The 19499-nt window shown below is 40.2% G+C and overlaps 1 protein-coding gene across 1 annotated transcript in view; it reads right to left on the minus strand.

Annotated features, from left to right (window-relative positions):
* Positions 1–19499, minus strand: part of L3MBTL4 (L3MBTL histone methyl-lysine binding protein 4) — a 442302-nt gene that overhangs the window by 183124 nt on the left and 239679 nt on the right. The window contains exon 13 of the mRNA XM_019755692.2: positions 8158–8272. Within this exon, the coding sequence (XP_019611251.2) occupies positions 8158–8272 (115 nt within the window). The remainder of the gene's footprint in view (positions 1–8157; positions 8273–19499) is intronic.

Raw genomic sequence — 19499 nt, forward strand, 5'->3', positions numbered from 1 at the left:
TGGTGATGAACTCCTTTAGCTTTTCCTTGTTTGAGAAGCTCTTTATCTGTCCTTTGATTCTAAATATCTTTGCTGGGTAGAGTAATCTTGGTTTGGTCCTTGCTTTTAATCTCTTTGATTATTTCCTGCTAATCCTTTCTGGCCTGCAAAGTTTCTGTTGAGAAATCAGTTGACAGTCTTAAGGGAGCTCCCTTATAGGTAACTAACTGCTTTCCTCTGGCTGCTCTTTAGAGTCTCTCTTTGGCATTTTAATTATGATGTATCTTCATGTGGGCCTATTTGGGTTCATCTTGGTTGGGACTCTCTGTGCTTCCTGTGCTTGTATGTTTATTTCCTTTGCTAGGTTAGGGAAATTTTCCATCATTATTTTTTCAAATAGGTTTTCAATTCCTTGCTGTCTATCGTCCCTTTCTGGTACCCCTATGACATAAATGTTACGCTTGATGTTGACCCAGAGGCCCCTTAAACTATCCTTATGTTTTGGATTGTTTTTTCTTTTCACTGTTCTGATTGGGTGTTTTCTGCTACCTATCTTCCAAATTGCTGATTCGATCCTCTGCTTCATCTAATCTATTGTTGAGTCCCTCTAATGTATTCTTCATTTCAGTTATTGCATTCTTCATTTCTGACTGGTTCTTTTTTATGTTTTCTATCTCCATTTTTATGTTTCCTATCTCTTTGTTGAAGTTCTCACAGAGATTATTAAGCATCCTTATAACCAGTGTTCTGAATTCTGCACCTGGTGGATTGCTTATCTCCATTTTGTTTAGTTACTTTTCTGGAGCTTTGTTCTGTTCTTTCATTTGGGACATGTTTCTTCATCTCCTGATTTTGCTGCCTCCTTGGGTTTGTTTCTCTGTATAGGTAGAGCTGCTATGTCTCCTGGTATTAAAAGGGTGGCATTATATAGTAGGTTTTCTGTGGGGCCCAGTGACACAGTCTTTATGGTCATCTGAGTCCAGTGTTCAGGTGCTTTGTGTGGGTTGGGTGTGCCCTCCTGTTGTAGTTGAGTCTTGGTTGCTGTTTGCACATCAATAAAAGGAACTGGCCCTCAGGCTGATTTGTTTTGAGGTCTGGCCATGACTATAGTAGAGGAGCTGACCCTACAGAGCCGACCGTACAAAGCAGGATTTGCTTTAGCAGGGCTTTGGTGCCTGCCCGGTCTGCCCTTTGGGTGTGTTTTTGTGGGGGTGGTTGGGTGCTGCTCTGTTGTGGTCCAAAGCTGACCACGAGGTGTTCTGGTTCTGGGACCTTTTGGGAGTGGCTCTGCTGCAGGCCAACATCAGCTGCTGCCTGTGCCCTGCCTGGAGCCATTTTGTGAACCACAAAGTGATGCTCAGATGGTTGCTTCTTGTGCTGGGCTTGGAGGTGCCTGGGAGAAGCTAAGCAGCAAGCTGAGGCTGGCTGCTGATAGTGCTGGGCTTGGGGCTTCCTAGCAAGAAGTACGGTGCCCAGTCCAGAAGCTGCTTCTATGGGGTTTGTGAACCTTTTAGAGATTTTAGGAAAATCTGTAGCATGAAACAAGTCAGGTCATTTGTATGGAAAAGCCCCTAGAAGTGGCTTGGTGGGCTGGCAATTTGTGTGTGGTGGGGTCTCAGGGAATCACCAGGGCAGGGCAAATGGTGTTACCCAGGTTGATGGAGAGTTACACATGGTGCCTGACCGTGTGTGAGTGCAGGCTAGGTGAGGGGAGGGCTCATCACAAGAACAATAGCTTCTGTCAGCACTTTTGCCTGGGAGAAAGCTGCCCCTCCAGCCCTCGCTCTGAGCCACACAATTCAGTTCCTCCTGTATGTCCCTGGCATCTGTTGTGCTGCTCCTCCAGCACTGGATCTCAGAGTTAGTGAGGCTATCCGTTAGAAAGTCCTTGCATGGGCTCTTTAAGAGGAATGCCTGGGACTCCAGCCACCCTCCTTCTCACTCTGCCACCATCTCTGCTGGTTTTCACATCCAGAAGTTGTCGGGACTTCTTTTCCGGGCACTGGTACCCTAGCCCGGGAAGCCTGGGTTGTGTCTGGGACCCCCTCACTCCTCAAGGGAAACCTCTATAGTTGAGACAACCGTCCTGATTTTTAACTGCCACACGTGGGTGTGGGAGCAGCCCATTATGCATCTCCCCCCCTCTTACCAGTCTTGATGTGGCTTTTTCTATATGTCCTTACTTGTAAAACTTCTGTTCTGCTAGACTTCAGGTGGTTCTCAGTGATGGTTGTTCTGTACTTTAGTTGTAATTTTGATGTGGTTGTGAGAGGATGCAAGTATAACATTTTCCTACTCCCTCATCTTGACCACAATTTTGTTTTTGCTTTTGTTTTTAACCTCCAGCTATATCTCCCTTATCACAGACATTGGGACCTGTCATATTTTTATTTTATTATTCTATTCTTACCTTAAAACTTTGAACCATGTCTATGCAGTTGAATATTTTATTCTTTTTAACTCTCATTTCTAAAATAGTGTTTAATACAAAGGCTGAAGGAACATGTAGGATGAAATAAATATAGACAAATTACATTTATAAAATGTAGGAAGTTAGGAAAACAAAAAAACAATTAGACAAATATTCTCTGAAGTTCCACTCTGCATGGAGGCTGAGCCATCCCAGCCCATGGTAGGAAGGAGTGTGGAGTTTGGGGATTGGGGAGAGGAGGTGGCCACAGTAGGTTGGCATATTGGCACATTCCATTCTGGACATTTCTATGAGCATTTTCTGATATGCATTTACCACCTCCAAGAGCTTCAAACATTCCATGGAGCAAAGGTAAATACCACAAAGACCCTGCTCCAAAGGATCTCATGGTGTAAAGGGGGAGTCATCCTTTCAGTCCCTCATTCATTCATTCATTCATTCATTCATTCATTCATTCATTCATTCATTCAGTGACTCTCTCTTGAGTCCCCAGCCTGCATTGTTCTGTGGAGTTGGCATAGAACAAGCAATGGAGGGCCAACAGCAAGATGAAGTCCCTGCCACCATAGGAGACGTATTCTAGTGAGAGAGGAGAGGTGAGAACAGAAACAAATAAGCTTATTATATCATGTCAGCCTGTCAGAACTTCTATTAAGAAACACAAAGGCAGCTAAAGGATATAGGATGGCAGGGTTGTTGTCTGTGGACAGCTTGGACAGAGAAGGCATCTCTGGGAGGGTACCTCTGAACAAGCCTTGGGCACACATGGCGGCACAAAGTTCCAAGCCAAGGGAACAGCAGAGGCAGAAGTGAATCGCGCTGTTGTGCTGGAGGCAGCACAAGGCCAGTGCTGCCAACCGACTCTGAGTGACCAAGGACAAGAGGAAAGAAAAAAAAAACCTGCTGTGAGTTTTCAGGGACCAGATTTCAGGGGGCCCCCAGGTTGAGAGTAGCACTTTGGAAGAAACTCTCTGTGAGATAGGAAGCCAGTCAAGGGTTCTGGGCATGAGAGTGGCAAGAAAAATAAATGTAACTCTAACAAAACAGAAGAGAGGACGAAATACTGTAGGATGATGAGGATGAAGAGAAAATTCATCTCCCTAAGGACATCAGACAGTTTTGAAGAGGAGATGACTCTTGACTGCAAAGGACTTCATCTTGGCCCCAATGCTAAAAGGATTAGCACTAGGGACAAGGTATACACACCCTACCCAGAAGCACAGGAGTACTCAGTGTAGACTAGGAAGAGAGGCAGGGGACCTGAGGGATAGTATAATAAATTGTGCTTACTAGAGAAGGCTCCTATGAGAACTGGTTATATCCATTTGATTTGACAATGAGAAAGCTACTGAATAACTCAGTAAAAGTAATTTTATTTCACTTGTGGTGGTATTATTTATGATTGTGATATTGTGATTTATAATAAGAAGTATATATTTGGTTTTCATCTCCACTCAAGCACAGAGCTCTGAAAATCCTTGGAATTCCCAGTGATGAGAACAATAAAGGTGTCTTTTGTTATGCTAATGAGATGATTACTTTTGGAAAGCACCTAAGAAGAGGACTGGTTGCCTGTGGAGCCAACCATGTAATTACAGGGTTAGAATTTTCAGTACCACCCCTTGACCTGTGGGGAGAGGAGAGGGGCTGGAGATTGAGTTCAAGCTCCAGTGGACAATGATTTAATCAGTCATGCCTATGTCATAAAGCCTACATAAAAACTCAAAAGGACTGGGTTTGGAGAGATTCTGGGTGAGTGAATCAGAATGTATCCACATCCCACTGTGCTGGGTTCCAAACCCCACGAGGACAGAAGCTTCTTTGTTAAGGACCTAACCCCATGTATCTCTTCATAACCAGTGTCCTGAGTTCTGTGAGCTGCTCTAGCAAATTAACTGAACCCAAACAGGGGGTTGTGGAAACCTCTGATTTACAGCCAGTTTTTCAGAAGCAAAGGTAAGAACTTGCACTTGTGATTGGCATCTGAAGTAGGGACAATCTTGTGGCTCTCAGCCCTTCACCTGTGAAATCTGATGCTATCTCCAGGTACATAGTGACAGAATGGAACTGAATTGTAGGACATCCAGCTGGTATAGGAGAATTGCTTAGTGTGAGGAAAAACTCCACACATTGGAACTGGGTGCAGAATTGCAATGATGTATTCAGATTCTTTTTTAAAGTACAGCTTAGTTCTTCAGTTCTCAATTCAATGGGGTTTATCTTAAGCCTAAGTTAGTATTCTAAATGTTTTTACCTGTCCTAAATAATATTCACTATTCATTCAGTGATCTGCAATCCCTTTATGAATAGTGCAATTGTAACAAGTACCTAGGGAAATGCCATACTGGTTGTGTTAAGTTTTAGGAAATAAAATCAACTCCGAATTTTCTGAATCAATGAAGAGAAACAGTGGTATGGAAAGCAACTGGCCTGTGCTCTTCACACAGTCCTACATTTACTGAAGGGCCACTGTATACCAGACTAATGAAAATAGCCATCAAGGTATTTAATCTCATAAACCTACAAATCCCAGGGGTGAAATAACTTGCCCAGTCAGAGCAGAATAGAAATTTAAATCCAAGTTTTTCTAACTCCACAGTCCATCTTTTTCTCAAGCTTGGTTAATTTCCAAAGCAAGAGATATCAGACATCCCATTGCCCAACGGAGCAGGTAATCTGTGGGCAGATAATTAACAATATAGGAAAAGAAATGAGCTCTATTTAAAGAAATTTCACATATAATGTGACTGGGATTACAGTTTCCGAATGATACAACTAAAAAGATTGCCAAAAGAAAATCAAGTAGATGACCAATTTAGTCATGGCTTTTTAATTCTGATATTTTTATATCTTTATAAAGACATTCATGGAATGCAAAACATTATAAAAAGATCTTGACAAGTTAATAGTGCTAAATCTTAAGTATTTATTTTCTTTTTAAGCGTAGAAAAAATCCACCATGAAGGACTCTATATTAGATAAAACAGACAAATTGTGCCCTCATGGCAAGAGAAAAGGAAAGTTTAACCTGGCAGGGGGATACATGGTGACCTGCAGGTAAGCATCTATTGCTGGGAATGACAGCTAAGAGGAAATGGTCTTCACGTGGCCATACAAATTGGCGCTCTTCCAAGTTGAATGGGAACATTCAAGTTTTCACACTCAAGAGGCTTTCACAGTTATCTTCTCAAGAACTTCTATTAGGCCTTAGTGATTGAACGTTGTAAATTATTGAATATTATCATCGTGGAGAACATAAGGTAAGATTTGGGTTGTATACGGACTATTACAGGGAAGAAATGAGAGAAAAGAAAGTCATGAAGCTGTTACAACAGCCAATACTAGAATCTCAAACTTTGCTTTTTGCAGTTCCTAGATGAACCATTTGTTTCTACATTCCAGTGGGGAAATCATTCAATGACAAATAAATAAATAACAGAATAAATTCTGGAGTAGAAATGTGTGTGTGTGTGTGTGTGTGTGGTTTTGTGTATTTTTGCTTTAACAAAAGGGGGTAGATGATATTGAACCATATTATAAACATGTCTTAAAATCTAGCTATTTAAAAACTGATAAGACAAGTGATGTACATATGAATAATTATAAACCATAGGGTTAACTGAGCAACTTATAATAAACAGTATTATCATGATTAATCCAAATAAATTTATAACAAAAGAGCAAGCACAGCAGTAAAAGAATATCATGATGAACTGAAGACAGTGAATTCCAAGTTATTGTTCCGCAAAATTATAGGGATTCTAATTATCTGAGTGTGAGCACACGAAACAGGAATCTTATAGCATGCCCAACACGTAAAACTTAAGAAAAAATTGAATTAAAAATATTTTGAAAACTATAGTCACATGTTACTTTTACCACAATTTCAAATTTTGTAATCCTTATAATTTCCTGATAGCAGCTAACATTAATTGAGCACATAATATGGGTCAGGCAGTTTTTAAAGTGTTATGCATATGTTACGTAATTTCATCATTATAAATGTATGAGATAGACATACTATTATTATCTCTACTTTATAAATGAGGAAATACACACAGAGACACACAGTAAGGAAGCAGTAAAACTAGAATTCAAATCCAAGCATCATGACTCCATACTTCACACTTGTAACAACTAGGCTCTAATCCCTCTGGAACTTAAATTTTTAGATGCATTCTAGACTCTATGCAACTCCCCAGCAGACTGCAGACAATATTCTGTGAATCATTTTTAAGTAGGCTAATGCAATGGCACTGGGAGGGAGGAGTGGGAATCAAAGATGGATTTTGGAGAAATTAAGAAAGAATCATCAAGACTTAATGACTGGTTGTATTGGAATGAGGAAGGGGTAAGGAGGGAGCAGAGTCCAGCATGACTCTGAAAAAAAAGTAGGAGCTTTGTAAGCAAGTAGGAACTACAGCAGAAAAGCAAGTTTTTGGCTTGGGATGATGTTCAGGTTTGATCCATAGGCTTCAGAATGATTATGAAACATTCAAGTCAAGAAGCCAGGTAGGCAGCTTGACAAAGGAGCAGGAGATGGATGAGGTAGACTAAAGAGAGCTGGCCCTGTACCTGAAATGCTGATCCATCCCTACCTGTGTTTATATCATTCCTACTTAAGAAAGTTACTGGGATGACAGAAAGTTACTGGGATATGTGCATGTGGGTGTGATGCGGGCGGTTAACATAAAGTGAGGACCATTTGGCCTGGCATGCTAAAATCCAGGAGAATTAAAATTAGGATCAAAGAAACCACAAAGCACAAATGCTTACACTTTTCTCACAACATGGTACTGACTTGTTTTACATTTTCTGTCTACAGGCCCTATGATTGCTAAAGGACCTGTATCTTATTGACTTTATGGTTTTTGAAGAATCCAGAAAAATGTAAAAATGCTTGGTAAGTTATTAATTCAGGGACTCTTCTACAAGAAGTTAAGAAATTCTTTCAAAGATGTAGTTGGTCGTTTTAGATCTAAGGTTCCAGTATCTTTGGGCTGAATGAATGTAAAACATCATTAATAGAAACTTACTAGCTTCATCCCAAAAAGCCAAAGAGGGAGCAACAGAAGCAGTGAGAGAGCAAAACAAACATAAGAATGGACAGTGCTTACACATGTGTCTAAAACTAGTTATTAGTCATGGCAGCCTATTCTGATCAGAGGAATTCTTCAGACAAGAGAGCAAGATATTTTGGTTCCAGGTTTGTTAGAAATTAGGGTGCTTAATTTCTTCCTTAACTTTAAGTAGCTAGAAACACAGAAATAATGAATATACCAATAAAATAGAGGGTTTTATAAAATTTTTACAACTAAATTTTTTAATTGCTGAGATTTAAAATATTTGTTTTTTATAAATATTTTATAATCTATTCTATAAAAAAATCAATAAGATCGAATATTTAAAAAAGAATAAAACATACTTTAGCTAAAAAAAATGGCCAAAATTAGACAGGTTTAGGCCTGGCTCCATTTTCCAAACTAAAATATAAATAAATAAAGATTCCTTTATATAGACAACACTATCAAAATAATTCTTAACATTTATAACTTCTCATCTATATGAAGCATGCCCTTTGAGGATTAATTGTGAGTAACTGGTTTTCAGTGCAGCTGTAGTGATGATTAATCAATTCACCTATCTGGTATTTAACTTTCAAATACTTGTAATAACATTAAACACAGCATTAAAGTAGGAATTCAGGCTACGTATTTAAAAAACAACAACAAAGACAAAATACTCACGATATGGCATTTCCAGTGGGTGCCCCGTTACATCACACCATCCAATTGGGTGAATGTCAGGGCTGTCTACATCCATCCAATAATCATATTTGTGTTCCCAGCCATCAAAATGAACCTGTTGAATAGTTAGTATTTAGTAATTAGTTTCACTATCCCTGTATCAAAATATTGGAAAACAAATCTCCAAAACTGAGACTGAAATTTTTTAATCACACAGTACAGCTGAAACCGTATTTAAAATGTGCTATCAAATAGCCTTCTATTTTAGCCACCAAAGGCTAGTGTACTAATTTTTACAAGAAATGAAAGAAATCTGTAAAGAAAAAATTTCTCAGGGATTGGAATTTGAAGAGATAAGACCAGTCCACTTTTCCTACTAAGAAATACTGCAAGTATATCCCCTATGCTGGTAACCACAGCAAGAACCATGTCAGCATCGTCAATAAGAGTCACTGAGGCTTGACATCAGTACAAACCTTATACTGATAGGAGATGCATGGGTTAGAGATGAAAAAGAAGCAATAAACTTCAAAAGCCTGGAGGAGAGATGGAGCCATTGGAACAATGGAGGCGAAGAGAGCAGACAAAATGTGCTACTGAGGTAGATGGATTAATAGCTATCTTAATAGCTATTATTGGACAAAGTGCAAGATTTAGGGAAACCTGAAAAAGAGGTATGACCCAGATCTAGCAACTCTACTGTTTATCACTGTTTTGCATTTTATCTACAAAATACACACACACACACACACACACACACACACACAACACACACACAAAACACATATATACATACATACAGATCTGAGAATAAATTAAAATAAAGCCTAATTTATGAAACCAAAACCAAATACTTATGTCTGAAACTTATCAAATTCCATGCTCTAGATGATTCATATTGGACAAAGAACATCAAATTTATTTGTGTGACAACAAAATAAAAATGATAATATTTTGTTATTTTATAACTCTACTTACTCTCATATATTTTTTGTTTCTGACTATCAACCAATTGGAAAATCTATCCATTTCTTTTTCTAATTTTTATTAAATTTATTGGGGTGACATTGTTTAGTAAAATCATATAGGTTTCAACCGCACATTTCTATAATACATCATCTATATACTGCATTATGTGTTCAGCACCCAGAGTCAGTCTATCACCATATATTTGACCCCCTTTACCCTCTTTTACCACCCCCTCCCACTTCACCTTCTGGTAACCACTAAACTGTTGTCTGTGTATATGAGTTTTTGTTTGTCTTGTTAGTTTATTGCTTTCAGTTTTATATCCCACATATGAGTGAAGTCATATGGTTCTTGACCTTTTCTGTCTGAGTTATTTCTCTTAGCATGATAATCTCAAGATCCATTCATGTTGTTGCAGATGGCAGTATTCCACCTTTTCTTATGGCTGAGTAATATCTATCCTTTTCAAATTACAAAATTCAAAAATTTTAGAATATCATATTTTAAATAAAAAGAGTAAGATGCTAGCATTATAATAAACCAACTGAAATGTAAGTTTATTATGCAGGGCATAGGACCAAAACACACACACACACACACACACACACACACACACACACACACACAAAACCAGCAAAATTGTGTGTACTAAGTCCCAAATAATTCCCAGTATTTTTCTCCAGATACATTTTTCTAAACAAGTGGTTCTAAAAGTGTGGTTTCCAGACCAGCAGCATCAGCATCACGTGGTCATGTGTTAGAAATGTAAATTCTTAGGGCCCAACTGAGCCAGAAATTCTAATAAGTGGAGCCTAATAATCTGTGTGTTAACAAGTCTTCCAGACGAATATGATACATGCTCAAGTTTGAGAACCAATGATCTTAAGAGTAACTTTCAAAAGAGTATTTCTACCAAATTTAGGCTTCTGGACTTGACAGAGTGCCCTTTCACAGTTATAACTATAAATCTGGACAAAATATATGAAGTGATTGTTTTTAGACACTGGATAATAAGCAGTACAGAAATGTAATCCCTAAGTTCACCCAGATGAGCCTTGACTATCAGCCTAGAGATAATTTCTTGAGACCAGCACACGGAGGAGAAACATAAACAAAGAAGTCATGTGGTGCTGAGGAGACACAGATTGCAGTTCAGAGCTGATGAAGCAGCTCGACAGTGGAGGACAAAATACTGGAAAAGATAGAGCTACAAAGAAGGGAGTCCCAGAAGTCTATGGATATTATACACAAGACCCTAGTCAAGGGATGTGCAAGGTAAGACTTGGTGAAGCCAAGCAGAGAGCAGCTGATATAGAGAGCTCAGAGTAAGACAAAGATCGTAGAGGTCACACATTACTAGGAGAAGAGAGAGACAAGAGTGGAAAGATTACAATAATACTTTTAGAATCTGACTGAGATACCAAAAAGACTACCATTTTGAAGTAAGAACCATGCCCCCCTGTAAGAGCTACTGTAGGTCAGCCCCAAATAAGGCTAAAATCAAGCTTCAACAAGTTTAAGAACCACCAGTAATTAACTGTCTGATAAAGCAAACGCTCCCCTTTTTAAAGGAACACAAATATTCACAACTTTGTATACTATGTTATTAATAATGTCCAATAGTGAATTAATAATTTATTAGACTTGTAAATAAGCAGATGAATGTGAGCCATACTTAATATTTTAAAAGCAGTCAATAGACAGAGACTCTGAGATGATTCAGATGTTGTAAATAGCAGATGAGGATTTTAAATTAGCTATTAAAATATGTTCAAGAACTTAAAAGAAAAAATGGTCTTAATGAGTGAACAGATATGGAAACTCAGCAGGGATATGGGAACTATAAAAGAGAAACAAATGAAGTTCTAGAACTGAAAAGCAAAATAGCTGAAAAATATTCCTGGGTGAATTCAACAAGAGATTGGAGATGGAGAAAAATGAGTAAGTGAACCATGAACATAGATTCGTGAAATTATTAATCTAAAGTGCACACAATAAAATATTTTTAAAATGAACAGAGCCTCAGGGAGTTGCAAGCAAATATCAACTGTTCTAATATACACGTATTTGGAGTCTAGAAGGAAAGGAGAGAATAGAGCAGGAATGTGGTTAAATAAAACAAAAGTTGAAGGAATGTCAAAAAATCTCCCTATTTTGCTCCAAAATGACAATTTGCAAGCTTAAGAACAGCAAAATATACAGAGAGCACTACTCATAAAATAGTAAACTGATTTTTTTTCAGCTATTTTGCTTTTCAGTTCTAGAACTTCATTTGTTTCTCTTTTATAGTTTCCATATCCCCACTGAGTTCCCATATCTGTTCACTCATTAAGACCATTTTTTCTTTTCAATTCAATTTTCATCATAATCAAAAACTTGTGTTCTTCAAATTATCATTAATACAAAGGAAAAGCAAGCCACAGTCAAAAGACTTGACAATCAACTCAATAAATAATGGGCAAAAGACTGGAAAGCCTGTGAAAACAGAAGGCTCTTAAATGGTCAATAAGAACATTTAAAAATGTTCTACTACACTATTCATCAGAGAAACCAAAGTGAGACATTACTGTGCACCCATTGAAATAACATAAATTAAATGACTGACAACATCAATTATTGATGAGGCTGTGAAGCTCCCAGAACATTCATATAGTGTTGGAGAGAGAAGGGGGCTGTAAAATTGTACAATTACTCCAGAAAATGTTTTGCTACTTCATTATAAATTTAAATATGTGCCAACTCTGTGAATCCTAGAAATTCCACCCAAAAGAGATGAAGATATAAAGCTTTGTAAAGAAGTGTTCCTTGCAGTTTCATTCATAACCAAAACCCAAAACAACTAAATGCCCAACAAGTGAATATCTATTCACAAATAAGTACAGTATATGCATAAGGTGAATACTAGTCACAGATAAAAAATAAATTGTTTATACACTTGTGAGTATGCATCAAACACACCATGTTGAGCAAAAGAGGGCAGACACAAAAGAATGCGTACTGTATGACTCCATTTATATGAAGTTTAGCAACAGGCACAGAAATCAGGCCCATGGTGGTCTGAGAAGGGGTGGGGAGTGCAACTGACTATAAAAGAGCACAAAGGAACCTTCAGTAGGGAAATATTCCAAATCTTGACTGGGGTGGGATTCTATAGGATATACATGTGTGGGGACAGAGTCCTGGAGAGCAGTTTCCGGACTCTTGGCCTCGAAGGGGAGGTGCTGGCTCGGGTAGTGAATGACCGTCGACTGTGATTGGTTGGCCGTCAGCTGTGACTGGTTGGCCAACTGGCTACTGATGTAACTGTGGGGCTGCGTTGATTGGTTGGTTGGTTGACAGGGAGAGAAGTGAATGGCGAACTGCGGATCGTGGGGCTACTACTGCGTGTGTCTCGCCCGACCGCCAGAGAGAATATAGTGGTATGACTCCCCTATCTATGGCTCCATGGGTGTTCCTTTTTGGCCTAGCCATATCCTGCGTTCTTATGTGGGGAGTGGGACTAGAGACCCCGCAGGCCGCCCCGCACGACAAATGGCGCAGCAAGCAGGGTGTGGTGCCGGCCAAAACCTACTAAAGCATGGTGGAGCAGTTTGTGCATGTAAAAGTTCAGTTTCAGAAAGCCCGAGAGGAGTTGCACCAGGAATAAGAGGTGTGGTCTGCCTGGGAGACTTGAGCCTCCAGCTGGCACACCACCCTCTTGACCATGGAAGGCGTTGTCTTCATTTTGGTGATCTGCTGCGGCCTTAGGCTCCAAGGGTTATGGACATCTTACACCGAGGCCTCCACCTACTCAGACACCTGGCATGGTGAGCAAGATTCCAACCAGGTAGGAATGGAGTCTGACTCTGGACAGGAGGACGTGTGGCCCCCAGACAGTGTGTGGTGTCTGGTGGCCACTGTTCTCAGGAGTTGGACCCCCAAGGAGGGGTGGGAGGACATGGATGGCTCTCCAGCCAGCGTGGAGAGGGCCCTGCAGGCTCTGGCTGAGCAGTTGCCGGAGGAGGAGAAGGGTACAGTTGGTCGCATGGGCTGGATGTTCCTCATGGCCTTGAGTCTCAACACAGAAAATACGCTTTATGAAATGGCCCAGGTGCCGGACCAAGTGGCCCCGTTGGAGGCGCTGGAAGCCCAGGTCCACCTGTTAGAAGAGGGATCCCACAGTGGAGACTCTGAGGCAGAGGCGGGGGAAGCGAGTGGAGACAATGTAACTCCCAACCCCCAAGCCCAGCCAATCTTGAAGCAAAGGGTAAAACGTGAGCAACCTTTGGATCCCGGGGGCATTGCTGCAGGCAACCCAGCTGTGACTGAGTTAACAACCTACACACCTTACACTCTCACTGAGTTGCAGGAGCTGGGGAGGCGGTACAGACAGAGGCCTGGGGAGCCAGTCTCAGCTTGGCTACTACGTTTGTGTTATGAGAGAGCAGACAACATTCTCTGCTCCCCAGGCGAGATGGAAAAGCTAGCCTTCGTGACGGTGCATCCGTCCCTGCGACAAAGGTTACCGAACTGCCATAGGTTGGCCTAAGACCGGGGCAACCATTCTCTAATGGAGTGGCTCACTGCTGCGGTACGCACAGTATGGGGACAGGCTGGCGAATTGCCAGACACTGTGAGTCAATGGCAGTCATATACGGAACTTACTCAAATCATCCGTGAACTGGGTATGAGACATGCTATTTTCAACCCTAATATGCAGCGGCCGGATGATGAGCTTTTTACAGTCAGCATGAGAGATCTGGTTTTGGATACTGCACCTGCGAGTGCTTTTGGATCCTTGGTTGCCATTCTTACACCCTATGTGGGGCGACAGATCCATGAAGTTACAACTGCCATGGCCACCCTAGGGGATGATGAACGCCAGAGGTGAAGGAAGTTAAGACAGGAGGTCTGCGCAGTTGAGACCTGGAAGCCCAAATCAAAAGTAAAGGGGCGAGGTCGCGGGCCTCAGAGAGTAACACGTGCACAGATGTGGTATGATCTCCTGGCAGCAGGGGTCAATTGGGAAAAAATAGACCCACAACCCCATGCACTCCTGCTGGAACTTTGGAAACAGTTGCGTCCTGAACAACAATTCCGGAGAAGCCTAAAGAAGAAGTCTGGGAAAGTGCGACCCGTGTCCCTCCAGGACTTCATGCAGCTGCTTGAGGCCGACTCCTTTCAGCTTGATGGGGCCAAGGTACCCGGTCAGAGGGGACGAGCAGGGACCGGAGGCCCCATGTGGAACTATCCATACATTGATCCCCTTCTAATGTGCAGAGGGTTTTAGCTCTACTGGACACTGGCGCAGACTGCAGTCTTGTTTATGGGAACCCAGAACTGTTCCCCGGACCAGCAATCTGCATTGATGGCTACGGGGGAAAGACTGTGACTGTAAAAGCTGTTTCCTTACCACTGGGTATAGGAAGGCTTCCTACTTGTACCTACAAGGTGTATGTCTCCCCCGTTCCAGAGTATATTCCAGGGGTGGACGTGCTACGTGGCTTCAGTTTACAGACGTCGGCAGGAGAGTTCCATCTCAGGATCTGGGTGGTGAAAGCGGTGACACGCGGGCATGCTCACCACCCTCCTCAAGTGTTGCCACAGCCCTGGCACGTGGTTACAGTGCGACAGTACCGCCTGCCAGGAGGGCAGGAGGAGATTGGTCGTACAATATTGGAATTGGAGAAGGCACATATTGTGAGGCCAACGCACAGTCCCTTTAACTCCCCAGTATCACCTGTCAAGAAGCCAGATGGGACCTGGCGAATGACTGTGGACTATAGGGAGTTAAATAAGGTGACGCCACCTTTGCACGCTGCAGTGCCTTCAGTTCACGATTTGATGGATCATCTGACTGTCTGCCTGGGAACATATCACTATGTAGTGGACTTGGCCAATGCTTTTTTCTCCATTGACATTGCACCTGAGTGTCAAGAGCAGTTTGCTTTTACTTGGGACAGGCGGCAGTGGACTTTTCAAGTCCTTCCACAAGGATACTTGCACAGCCCCACTATGTGCCACAGGCTCATAGCCCAGGATTTGGCACAGTGGGATCGCCCGTACTCTGTGGCCTTGTTTCATTATGTTGATGTTTGTCGTGTAAATTGAGGCGAGACCCTGGAGGGGTGGAGTGTGGGGACAGAGTCCCAGAGAGAAGTTTCCAGGCTCTCGGCCTCACATGGGGAGGTGCTGGCTTGGGTAGTGAATGACCATCAACTGAGATTGGTTGGCCATCAGCTGTAACCAGTTAGCCAATTGGCTACTGATGTAACTGCCGGGACTGCGTTGATCGGTTGGTTGGTTGGCAGGCAGAGAAGTGAATGGATAGTGGGGCTACTACTGCGTGTGTCTCCAACCCAGCAGCCAGAAAGAATATAGTGGTATGACTCCCCTATCTATGGCTCCACGGGTGTTCCTTTCTGGCCTCACTATATCCTGCGTTCTTATGTGGGGAGCGAGGCTAGAGACCCCGCAGGCCGCCCTGCATGACAACATGTTTCAAAACTCATCAAAACGCACACATAAAATCTGTACATTTTATCATTTGTAAATTATATCTCATTAAAGATAACTTATTTAAAATATTTCTATATTCAACTGCTGTTGTTACATGGGGCTTTGCTGATGTTTTACTATACTTACTATGATGTTTCAGCACCCTAGACAAATTGCATAATACTTTCAGTATCAGGCAACAGCATATTATAGCTGTGAAAGGCAAAATTGGCATTTCTTTCCAGAATGATGCTGGCTGCTTTACCAACAGAGAGCAGTTTATGTAAGTATGTAAAATGAATGGGGTGAAGAAGAGATAGAAAGATTTCTCAAGCTTTAATATTTTAAACTATTAATTTGTCCTTTTTAAACTTTGCAGTGCGATTGTTTATGTTTCAAAAGCAAGGAAACACCCTCTAAGCACAAACAAGACAGGCCAAACACTCCAGAGTTTGCTTCACGGGGTAAAGCCTTTCTATTTCAGCTGTTGTCCCTGGACCAGGGAATCTCACTGTGGAATTTAGGTCTTAAGAACTCAAAAAGTAAAAAGATAGTATCTTAACAAAATACTCTGAAAGTAGATACAATGTTTTTATGTACTCAGTTCAACATTTTCCCTTATGTTCATTAAGAAATATTAAATTATCCTTTCCAAGGCTGTACATAATTACAGTGAAAGCATGGGAATTAAAAATACCCCCTCTTAATCCAATGATGCAAGGCTCTCCTCCCCTGCAAAGGCTGTCTAAACATGGAATATATAACCTAAATCTGTACCCATAAGCATCTTTATGAAAGATATTTTCATATCTCTGGAGTGAAAATCCAATTTTAAGAATTCTAACCAGATGGTCAAGTTAATAGAGGAGATTGGTATTTTAAGAATATTTAGAGTCCTTTTGTAAAGCAAAGAATCAGTTTGAAAACCAACTCATCTTCAGTACTGTGTTTCACATATTTATGATTTTTCACATATTTGGGTTTGCATAAGGCTGAATAAACACATAGACATTTTTTTTTTTTTTGCACAGATTTTGATAAACTGGAAAACAAAGGACAAATAACTGAATCAACCAGTCTCAGGTTCTTATCCTTAAATGGACCGTGATGTTTCCTGATGGTATTAACATTATATGCATGAGTTATTAATGACTGGTAAAATCACTTGGACATTTAAGAATAAGATCAGCATATAAAAAGCCAAGGACACACTCTTTAGTGTAATTCCAAAGCTGTCAATCATCTGGACTGCTTGCTTGCTTGCTTGATTTGTCTTATCATGTACTGCCCAGCACCCGCACTGGGAACTTTCCCTGGAGCTTTGCCAGTGCCTCAGTCATCTAGCTGCCTGTGATTCTTCGCACAGTGGCTTACCCATTGTCAGACCTCAGAAACCACTGGCTGAATAAGATGCGTGATGTAATCATCATTCCTTGCTGTTACTCTGGGCAGTGAAAAAATAAGCGGTTATTTATCTAGGAACCCTGGATCTAAATTTAATATTCAATCACAACAATTTTATTAGCTTAAGTAATTATTATACTTGTTTGCTCCTCCTAAATAGTTTTAACATTTTTAATTTCCAGTTTAACAGGTTTATTGGATATGCATATTTTACTGTCATAGACCTCTAATCTGTTTTAAAGGTTTATGGTGAAAGCATTACAAGTGTATATATGACGTGAACTCATTTCCAAAGAGGCTGTACTGTATCTGAACTCGTCTAGCTTTAACTGAATACATCTTTAGTTAACTAAAGTTACCCTTAAATTTCAATCTAGAAAGAAGAACCAAGTCTTTATTTATTATCCCAATACCACTTACTCATAACCATTGGTGCTACTAAGACTACAGTAACTCTTACTTCCTACGATGCAGGGTTCTGTTGTGGGATGGCGTTAGGGGATGCAGGAATAGCAAGGAAGCCAGACATGTGTTCTGCTGCAGGACATGCCTTCACAAAATACCACCATAATCTAGGAGCAGGAGAGTTGGGTAAGGCAGGGGGACTCCCTTTCACTGTGTTTACACATTCCAGGCACAGTTGTAAAATATATGTATTCTCACTTAATGTCCACAATATGTTGTTTTCATAGACGATTAAAGGGAACTTTTAAGAGGTTTGCTGAAATCATACCCCCAGTAAAGGCAAAACTAAACTTAAGCTGAGAACAGTTTACTGAAAAAACTGTACAAGAATATAAATTGTGAGAATATTTGGGATTACTGTATCTAAGAATCTATTATAGCAGAGGTATTATACATTTTAAAGTATAAAAATATAAAATACATTTAAAAAGTTTAAATATAATAAAAATAAAATAACATAGAATAACAAGGGCTGCAGTCCAGAACTACCTATACTTTTGCATATTAAAGATTAATTCCACATTGAGCCAATCTGCTTACATGTCTATTATCCAGGCAAGAACAGAGGGGAGGGAACATGAAGGAAAGAAATTATAACAAAAAGTATATACACTTTTAAAGTTTACTCTCACGTATTATTATCTCCATTTTACATATAAAGCTACTGAGAAACATAGGGACTAAGAAATGGGCCCACCATTTTCAAGTCATTATTATTTGAAAACCCTCTCTCCCCAGGCCATGAGCCTGAACTCATGGCCAGTAGGTTTGGAACTGGAGGCCCCTACATTCTTTCACACTGCTTCCACACCCACTCTTGGTAAATTATCTCAATGCTCTTTCCCTGCTAACCTCCCTGTAAACCCACCTGCTTTTTCACCAAATGCAATTGTTTCTATCGTCCTTCAAGATCACTCCTATAATAAGTATTATAGGAGAAAATATTTTAATCATTAAATTGGAAAATTAATAGTTTTCACTATAGCTATTCTAAAATTCTTTTCATTTTTCAAGATCACTGCCCAAATTCATCATAGCTCTTAAACAGTGTTTTTCAAAATTTAGTAAGTAAAATACCAACCATCCTTTGTCCTCACCAGGACTCCAATTCATTGAGTGAAGGTGGTCAGGTGGTCAGGAATGATGCCTAGAAATTGCATTTTTTTAACCACTATCATAAGGTTATTCTGCTCAAGGTGGTTTTGGATAATACTTTTTAAAATGCTTCTTTAGGGTATTGTCATGGCAACAAGGTTGCTAATCAACTGGACTTCCCATCAAACTAACAGTTTATCTAAAGCAATCAAAAATAACATATAACCTAACTTTTAAAAAAAGTCATAGCTCTTTTTTAGTTTTGTAGACAACGAGCCCAAGAGAAACCTGGATGAAGATCTAATGCAGAGGACATTCAATTCCAAAAGTTTCCATTTGTGATAAAAATGTCTACATAAGTTTCCATTTCTCTATTTCTATGGTTATTGGTATAACAAATACAATTCGTTTTCCCATAAGATATGTTTCCCCATAAGATTCCCACAAGAAATATAAATGCCACATTTCTAACAGCATCCTCAGGGCTTTAATTCTTGTTAAGAAATCCTTAAATATTTCATCAGACTTAGGCATTATAACAACCACATTACGGGCTCCACGGCCTCATGTCTGTGGGTAATATCCTGGGAAGAAAAACCTTCTTCATAAACAGTGTGAGAACAAACAATCTCAAACTCAGTTTATAGTTATAACTAACATAAATATCTTCAGGAGCTCTGCCATAAGATTTATAGAGTGTTAAGCACACAAGCGGCACACACTACACATTCATTGTTAATAGGCCATTTCCTTCCTGGTGATTCACCAGGCTGCTGCCCTTCTTCCATTCAAGACACCAGCGCTTAAAGTGGACATTGTTTCAACATGCGTTCTCCATTTGTTCTGACATTCTGAATTTCTACATCTGGATCCAACATCAAATCATGAAGGTTTTTCTACTAAATCATACATTATTTATACTCATTATTGAT

Source organism: Rhinolophus sinicus, linkage group LG09 (assembly GCF_036562045.2).
Source record: "Rhinolophus sinicus isolate RSC01 linkage group LG09, ASM3656204v1, whole genome shotgun sequence".
In the NCBI taxonomy this organism is placed as follows: Eukaryota; Metazoa; Chordata; class Mammalia; order Chiroptera; family Rhinolophidae; genus Rhinolophus; species Rhinolophus sinicus.